This window comes from Ricinus communis, chromosome 7 (genome assembly GCF_019578655.1).
Source record: "Ricinus communis isolate WT05 ecotype wild-type chromosome 7, ASM1957865v1, whole genome shotgun sequence".
NCBI lineage: Eukaryota > Viridiplantae > Streptophyta > Magnoliopsida > Malpighiales > Euphorbiaceae > Ricinus > Ricinus communis.
This window is the reverse complement of record NC_063262.1, coordinates 18,543,799-18,553,412: the sequence shown is the minus strand read 5'-3', so window position 1 is coordinate 18,553,412 and position 9,614 is coordinate 18,543,799. Positions and strand designations below refer to the sequence as shown.

The 9,614-nt window shown below is 34.9% G+C and overlaps 1 protein-coding gene and 1 non-coding gene across 2 annotated transcripts; both read right to left on the bottom strand.

The window, feature by feature from the left end:
* Nucleotides 1-356: 356 nt before the first annotated feature.
* Nucleotides 357-463, bottom strand: LOC112534276. Its single transcript, XR_003078573.2, has one exon. It is a non-coding gene; the product is annotated as a small nucleolar RNA R71 (small nucleolar RNA).
* Nucleotides 464-5,979: 5,516 nt separating this feature from the next.
* Nucleotides 5,980-8,720, bottom strand: LOC8276873 (60S ribosomal protein L8). The gene is made up of 2 exons (XM_002515642.4): nucleotides 8,097-8,720; nucleotides 5,980-6,500 (listed from the first exon to the last, which is right to left on the bottom strand). Exons 1-2 carry the CDS (start codon nucleotides 8,534-8,536, stop codon nucleotides 6,155-6,157), a joined length of 786 nt encoding a protein of 261 aa, XP_002515688.1. The 5' UTR covers nucleotides 8,537-8,720; the 3' UTR covers nucleotides 5,980-6,154.
* Between the last annotated feature and the right edge of the window lie 894 nt (nucleotides 8,721-9,614).

The following is a 9,614-nucleotide window of genomic DNA, read 5'->3' as shown; positions in this document are numbered from 1 at the left end:
ACGAGTTTGCTTGACCATCTTTGGATGGGACGAAAACTAGTATAGTCAGACCTGCTGTAGCAGCCAAAAATTTTGAAATAAAAGCCAATGTTATCCACATGATCCAGCAGAGTGTGTAGTTTGGAGGATTGCCCAGCGAGGATCCCAATGCACATATCTCTAATTTTTTGGAGATTTATGACACATTTAAGATAAATGGAACAACCGATGACGCCATTCGGCTGAGATTGTTTCCATTTTCCTTGAGGGACAGAGCTAAGAGATGGTTGCAATCCCTTCCACAGCAAACAATTACTGCCTGGAAGGCGTTGGCCGAAAAAATTTTATATAAGTATTTTCCTCCCGCTAAAACTGTTAAACTTAGAAATGACATATCTTCTTTTGTGCAGTTTGATGATGAAAGCTTGTACGATGCATAGGAGAGGTTTAAAAATCTTTTGAGATGCTGCCCACATCACGGATTGCCAGTGTGGATGCAGGTTCAGACCTTCTACAGCGGGTTGAACCTTGCAACGAGGCAGATGGTGGATGCTGCAGCAGGTGGGGCGCTAAATAGTAAGACGCCCGAGCAGGCTCAGAACCTGATAGAGGAAATGGCCATGGACAACTATTAGTGGAAATCCTCTAGGAGCCGACCAGGAAGACAGGGAGTGGTCAACCAAGTGGACTCTACAGCAGCCTTGGCAGCTCAGATGGAGCTTCTAGCCAAGAAGATTGACCAACTCCAGATGCCGGTTCATGCAGCGAACGTTGGCTGCGAGTTTTGTGGTGGCCCACATTACAGTACGAACTATACTGCAGGAGGTATGTTTGCTTCGTCTTCCGCTACTTTTCCATCTGTTTCTGTTGTGTCTGCTGATGTTAAGCAGGTTGACTATATGGGGAATGCCCCCAGGTAGCAGAACGATTCTTACACTAACACATACAACCCCGGGTGGCACAATCATCCCAACTTCAGTTGGAGGAATAATAATGCTCAGGGTCCACCTGGTTTTCAAAGACTTCATCAGCAGCCGTCGCAACAGCCAGCTGGGCCTGCACAAGCTCCTCCTCCACTGGAATAGAAGTCAAACTTAGAGGAGCTTAAAATGAAGTTTGTAACGTCTACGGAGATGAGGTTTCAGCAAACTGATAGTGCACTTAGGAACCAACAGGCCTCGATTCAGAACTTGGAGACCCAGATTGGCCAAACCTCTAAGATGTTGTCTGAGAGGCAGCAAGGAGCGCTCCTTAGCACCACTGAGTCTAACCCGAGGGAGCACATGAACGCCATCACTTTGCATTTAGGTAAGTTAGTTTCAGCTCCTTCTAAGCCCATTTTTTTGACGACTCCACTATTGATGTGCAGGTTGAGGCGAGCAGTAAGGTTAGGGAACCTGAGGGACAAAAGGTGAAATCAATTCCAGTCAGGGAATATCAACCTAAGATTCCTTATCCTGCTAGAGTCAAACAAGGAGAGGCGAAAGAGCAGTTCAGTAAGTTTTTAGATATTTTTAGACAACTGTATATTAACTTGCCTTTTATTGATGCATTGGAGCAGATGCCGAAGTATGCCAAGTTCTTAAAGGACATACTTAGCAAAAAAAGGAAGTTGGAGGAGGTAGCCTATGTTCAGCTTAATAAGGAGTGCTCAGCGGTGTTTCAAAGCAAGTTGCCAGAGAAATGTCACGATCCAGGGAGTTTCACTATTCCTTGCACTTTAGGTAATTTTTGTGTTGATGATGCATTAGCTGATTTGGGGGCTAGCATAAATGTCATGCCTATTAGATTGTTCAATAAGCTAGGTTTGGGGGAGTCAAAATCCACTAGGATGTGCATTCAATTAGCTGACCATTCTGTTAAGCTTCCTAGGGGAATTGTGGAGAATGTGCTAGTCAAGGTAGATAAGTTCATAATTCCTGTGGACTTTGTGGTTATGGATATGGATAATGAGCATGGTGTACCACTAATTTTGGGGAGACCTTTCCTTGCTACAGCTAGAGCTAAAATAGACGTATTTGAGGGAAAGTTAGAACTTAATGTAGGGGATGACTGTGTTACTTTTAGCTTACCCCCATTTGATAGTTCTTCCACCGACCATGTTCATGCCATTTGTAGTATTGATGGAATTGGTCTAGCATGTAATAAACAACCACAGGATGTACAAATGGATGATGCTATACATGTTTCTTTCCCTGTTAATATGTGTTATTCATCTGAAGAAAACAACTTGTATTAATTTGAGACTTTGTGCCATGATAGACCCGAGAAGGGTAGTTACAAGTTTGTTTTTGATAAGTCACTTAGCCGGAATTCGAAGTGGATGAATGGACATCCCAAATCGGTGCAGAGAGCACCTCCTTAGTCATCTACCGCACACATCGGACCTTTTCATTGCTCTTATATGCCTCGAGCCCCAACTTACTTTGAGCCCACATTCTCAATTTGCCCGCAATGCAACAATGCTACTGCAGAGTCCAGCTAGACGACTCGAACAAAAAGAAGTGCCTTCAGGAGACATTCCCGAATCTATTTATGCTTTTTGAATTTTTGGACATCTTTTTATTTATGTAGTTATTTTTTTAGTTAGATACTTCAGTTTGTTTTTAGTTTGTTTTATTTTGAGGAGATTTTATTTTATTGAACCTTTTACTAGATGTTGCTTGGGATGTGTTTATTCTTGAGTTTTGCAGGATTTAGCTTACTCGATGCTCATGCATAATTTTGAGGACTAACATATTTTGGAGTGTTAAAGCACACATCAAGGGCAGTATCCAGTAGACTTCCTAGTTTCTATCTCTTTCTGTTGTCTTGTTTTTCTTTTAGTTTTCCAGTTTTTTTTATTGTTTTATTTTGTGGACTCCCATAATTTGTTTCTTTGTGCGTATTTTATTTCTTTCTGGAGTGCCTACCTTGTTCACACTAAGGACAGTGTTTTTCTCAAGTGTGGGGTAGGTACCTTATTTTTGTGCAGGTATCAATTTTGTTTCTGCTGTTTTTATCTTGCTTTCATTTCCCTTATTGATTGAGTCCATTCATTCTTACTGTCCTTATCTTGAGTTTTATTTTAATCAAGTAGTTGATAATTTTTCTCTTTTAAATGGATACCCGTATAGTTTTTTATCGAATCTTGTTGAAAGAAGGCAATGAACGAATCTCTTAATTTCAATCAAGCCAGGTAAAACTGGTGTTTTTCCTTATTTTTTTCATTTTACTTTATCTCGGATATAAAACACTATTAATATTGATGCTTATTAGATTGTTTGATTGTTTAAACTTTGGTTTGAGAATTTATGCAATTTTATCCCACTTAAATGGTGAGGCTTTTGTGCTCCTTCTGTTTTTTATTATTGTGCAAAATCGTTGCTTCTAGAACTTGCTTTGTGATGACTTTTGAGATTACATGAATTTTTTATAGTCATGAGATGATTTGGGCACTTAGGAATTATACAATTTGGCCAAAAGCCTAACCCTGAACCCATTTTGAGCCTTAGCCTTTTTCTTTCATTACCTCTCACACTCATTTTATCACTTTTATTCATTCTACTATTCTTTCTACCAGTATTGTTGTAAATTATGTACGTTTATGCTGCATTTCATTTTGGATCAATTTGCATATACTCACTAAGTTACTAGATTTTTTGTAGATGCTACCTTCAATCCAAATGGTACATATCATTTTACTACTTTGATTGAGCATTGTATTACTTCATCCTGCGTTATCTGTTGTTGCAGGATTAAAAAAAAAGGAAAAAAATAAAATAATAATAATAATAATAATAATATATTTCGAGCATCATCTTATTATTAGAGCAACTTAGTGTTCAATTTTGGTACAGCATCTGATCCTTGGCTATATTCTTGCATTACCTGCATAATTTTCCAGCAACTTTCAGCTCACTTTCCATATTTCTCCGTACCCTACCTTAACCCCATTACAACCTGGCTCAATACCCTTTTATCATGTTTATTAACTATTTCACAGTAGTGGAGATCGGATCTATAAGCAAGCTTATGGTAAGCACCTTTTTCTGTACTTTTGCGTTGAGAGCTTGACGATATTCTTTCACCTATATACACTTGTGTGTTTTGAGTGACATCTTGTAAGGCATAGTTCTCGAATTCTCAGTTTGGATGGTTTATCATTTTAATTTTAGTATCTTTGTTAACTTTTTTCTCTGTCTCAAGGATTTAATGATATGGGGATTTCAAGAAAATTCGTCACGGAGTTTTGAGACTTGTTTTGAGCTAACCTCCTGCAAAGTATTTGATTGAGTTATTTGGTATCTGTTTGAGGAGTGAGTTGTTGATTGCTTGAGGACAAGCAAACGCTTAAGTGTGGGTTAGTTTGATGTAGATGATTCTATGCATATTTATTAATTTTTTATCAATCGTTTATTCATGTATTTGAGTTATATTTATTCCTGTTTGATCGCACTTTAGTATGTTTTTGAGTTTTTCAGGTTTTCAGACTCATTGATGGGAAATTGATTGATTTCCGGGCTCATTTAAATCGCATATCCAAGTGCATCTAAAATCCTCTCTGTTTGTTCTCCATTTATTGATTTTCTTTATGTTTCCATTTTTTATCTTGATGGACCTGCTTCATTCGTTGGTATGTTTCTATTTTAGAATGTGAAGGTTGAATCGAAGAATTTGTTTTCCTTTTCTTGATTCAAAACTGTTATGCATAAAGGATATTTTGTACAATTTAGTTCTATCTTTTTGAGCTCCTTGTAGAATAGTAGTGTTTGATTGTCTTCTATCTTTCAAAGAATCATTATATTCAATAATATTTTTCTAAATTAGATGTTTTAAATATTTAATAAATAAGTCATTAACTTAATATCTACATCTAATAAATAACAAAAATTCTCTTTTCTTAATTTATTTTTCATAAATATTATACAATGTTGTACAATATTATTTTTTCTCTATATATTTAACAAATTAAATCTGTAATTTTTTTTTTTGAGTGTTTTAATTGAAAATAATTGCCTTTAAACTCTTATTCTTAATGAATCTTCATATTTATTGTTGTTGATTTTCCATACTTATGTTGTAGCAACTTTTGTCGAAGAAATAAGAGGAGAAGCAGTTTTTTTTCTTTTCAGATGTAGTTTTAAGAAAAAAATTGATGGATTCTAACTTCTTTCACGCTGACTTTGCTATTGCAGGATAAAAATGGAGGTTTTGAAGGTTGAAGGAAGACTGTTGCCGATTCTTTTTCTCGTTTTTTCAAAGTTTATGTAGTGAAAGAATAAAAAAGAAGATTTGATGTTATAGGTAAAAGATGAAAATTTTGCTGATTGAAGGAAGAATGTTGCAGCTTTTTTCTAAGAAAGAAAGAAACACATAGTTGGATTCATTTTTTTAAAACGTAGAGTAACTGGAATTTTTTACTTTAAGTGGATAATGATTTGAGCGTAATTTTACAGAGTCTATAAATTAGAAGTGCTCTGGTGACCGAATCCATTCGATTTTCTTAGATATGATAATTTTTTTCTTTGAAAAACATATTTTTATAAGCTTTTTTCTTATAAGATATAAATATAATATATATTTAAAAAAAGATATTTGTGTAAATAACCCTACATAAAATCTACTGTTTATCCAATAAGTCTATAATATGACAATTTTATATGGCCCAACTACTTTTTGTCCAATCAATTTAAGAGCCCATGTAACCGGTTCCCAATACATATTTAAGATACTAAATCGCCTTCGGGCCCAATCAAAACTTCAGCCATTACCCCGCGATTTATTCCCCCAAACATTAATCACAGCAGCTTCTACACACTGTTGCACTCTTATTCCATTTTGATCCCCCTTTTCATCCCCTTTAAGAACGACTTGCAATCATAATTTAACCCAAGATACTATCTCAGGGCTGCTAATCTTTAGCTTAACGATTTACTTGTCAGTGCATTTTGTGGTTTATTTTTAATTAAAATTAAACCAAAAAAAGAGATAAAATGATGCAGTACTCAAAAGAAAGGATGAACCAAATCAAGTACTGAATTTCTAACAAAAATGGAATATGTGCTGAAGTCCTTCACCAGATAAAAGAAAACTATCCAAAGTAATATATCCCGAGGATAACAGAACTTGAAATGTTGCAACTGCAAAACTTTCTAAACTTACGACACCCCAGAATAGAAGTTCAGCTAGTAATTTATGCACCCTTGTCAGCTTTTGCAGCAGTAGCAGCAGCTTGTCCACGGAGACGACCAGTCCTCCTTGCAGCAATGAGACCAACTTTTTGTCCAGGAGGAGCATCTCGCCGAACAGTACTGGCATGTCCAATATGCTGGTGATTACCACCACCATGGGGATGCTCCACAGGATTCATAGCAACACCACGAACCTTGGGCCAGCAGTTCCTCTTCACTCTGTATTTGTGATATGCGTTTCCTGCCTTCAACATAGGCTTCTCAGTTCTCCCTCCACCTGCAACTTGACCAACCATAGCTCGGCAGCCACTTGGTACAATCTTTTTGGCTCCAGAAGGAAGCTTAATCCTAGACAAACACAGTTAACAGTCACGCACAAAATCATCAAGGAACGCAAAAGAAATGTTAAGCCAGCAGTTGATGACAAGGAACATTGAAACTGTATATCTAAATTGTCTGGGTGGCATGGTTTAAACTAAATAAGAAAAAATAAATAAAAAAGAATCTAAACCTTAGCATGCCTTTCAACTATATTAAATTCTTTTAGGCAGTTATTCTAATTAGCCAAAGTGCAATTGGGCTCAATACAATTGCTAATATTTCAAAGGTACATAGACCCTATTGATATATTTAGAAGAAGAGCCAACAACTGAAATAGTGCATGAGGCAGACTATTTTGTTCATCTGACCAAACCAAAAGCTTCTATGTTCTACATATAGTGTAGATATAGTGAGAAAAGATTATATAATTCGCCAACTGGTCATTCGACACATACAGCATGAAAGGAGCTAAATTTGCTAAAGTTTTACAGGCTATTATGAGATTAGAATGAGTATTTTTCTCATTCCTAAAATCAATGAATCAAACTCCAGGTATTTCAGCCATCCATGTAAACTTGTACAAGTTCCAATACAAGATTCACATCATATCACAATGTAATGACTAACGATATCCATATCTTAATAGTCCATTGAAACAAGATAGCTAATACAAAAGCTAGATAAAAATTGTTGTAAGCAACTGTCCCAACGGTCTTTTTGAGTTTGGAGAGAACTAAAATAAAGTTCCAATGCAGTAAGACAATTTTCAGGCACCTAACTGCCATTCAAGATTCACTTCAAAGATATTCTACAAACAAATTGGCCTTCAGTGTCAAAGGAGATTGTACACATCATCATATAAGTCCACTTTCATTCATGATCCAAAAGTAATTATACGTTGAAGAGAATGCAAAACCAAATTTTTTTACTAACCATAACTGTTACTTGCAAGAATTTCCACAAGGGAACTATAGTCTACACATGAAATGGGCAGCTAATAACTATGAAGAAAACTCCCTAGTTTTAGCCAAATTCCACCAAGATAAGTTACCCAACTCAGACAACTCTACTCTATAAATTGCCCTCAGTTGTAGAGTAGGGCCAATTGTTATCATCCAAGGGTTCAAATATGAAACCACAATACTAGGCGTCATTCTATATTCCATTTTGAGTCTCTAAAACAGCCCAAGTGTCAAAGGCACTTCTGGGAAATGAAGGCAATCCAAAAGGGTTAGAAAGATTGATGAATAATCAAAATTGAAAACAGGAATACTTAAGAGAAACTTGATAGATCAAAACTTGAAGATTTTCTTATTTATTAAAAATGATAAAAGGAAATACTTTTTCCAATAACATAAGGAAAAACTATTTGGTCGGCTGTTAATAATTAGCTAGTAGTCAAAAGAAGTTGCAATTCATCTTTAACAATTATAAGTCCAATTCAGTATGCCATTATTCACAAACCCCATCTCAGCATTTCAGTCTAATTTTAAGCTCCAAGATTCAAAATTTCATTCGATACAAAAATATCTTAATCTCAGTTATAGATCCATTAATTAGTCAAATAAAATAAAACCCGCCAAAAAATAACATTAAAAGAAGTAAAATAACAAAATGAAATACCTGGTAGTTCCATTATCAGGATTATGACTAATAACAATAGCATAATCACCAGAACATCTAGCAAAAGAACCTCTGTCGCCAACATGATGTTCCACATTACAAACAACAGCTCCTTCTGGTATTGATCTAAGAGGCAACACATTTCCCACCATCAAATTTGCCTTCTTTCCACAGTACACAAACTGACCTGTGTACATCCCTTCTGCTGCAACAAACAGCTCTTTCTGGTGCTTGTACCTAAATGGATGCCTAAATGTTACCTTTGCAAGCGGAGCTCCACGACCCGGATCATGGATGATGTCGGTCACCACTCCTTTTAGGTACCCATTGCGCTCGCCGAAGTCTAGGGACCGGAACCGGGCGGGGCCTTTGCGGTGGTGGGTGTGGGATTTGAAAACGGAGCCTGCACCCTTACGTTGGGCACGGATTACACGACCCATTTCGGCTTCTGGGTTTCTTTTTCAGGGCTTTGGGGATTAGGGTTTCTTAGGTGGCGGCCGATGGGTAAAGGATATAAAAGAAAGAGAAGTGGTTTTATTGAGGAGGGGAAGAGAGGGAAGTTTTGTGTTTTGAATTTACGCTTTTAGCCTTTGTTATTCTTTTGGAGGAAACCCTAAAATCTGTTTAGAGTGTTGTAATTTGGGTTGGGTTTAGACAGTAGCCTAGGCTTTTATAATGTTAGCAAAGTCCAGTTCTCGTGTTATAATAGCTCGATGGGGGCCAAAATTTAGAAGAACAAGAGGAAATGGATATAAATATCGGATTTTTAGCATAAATACCTTAAAAGATAAAATATTATTTTTACCATCAAAATTTTTTTTAAAAGAAAATACTGCAAGTTAAAAATTTATTTTAAAAATATATTAGTATATATTGCATACACTTTTATATACTAATATATAATATTAGTAATATGATATATATTTTTATAATTTTTACGGTATTTAATATTTTTACATATATTTAGTATATATTTAATATATGTTTAATATCCATTCGATAATGTATATATTTAAAACTATCTTTTGATATCCCTTTTATATATTTTAGTATATTATTTTGTATATAATAAATATATATACAGTAAAATTTCTATATAGTTGTACACTTAGGACTAAATAAAATTTATGACTATAAAAATATTATAATTTAATAGAGTTTGAGTACTAAGATTCTTCTTTGAACTTAATATTTATTTTGTTGATGGAATGATAGAAATTGGAGATAAGAAATGTAAATATATTATTCATATTATATAAATAATATTGATGAGACAAAACAACACTACAGTAAGCATAATATATTTTCTTTTAAAGTTATATATATAAATATTATTGTATAGAGAAATATTTTCTTAAGATAGAATTTAAGAAATTTATAATTTATTACAATAGAGAGTTTATTTCTATTTATAATTGGCCGAATTTGGAACCATAAATTTTTTTTATCAATATGTATAGGTTATTTCTATATAAAGTATCACTATAGAGAAATTTTAATTTAATTGATATATAACTA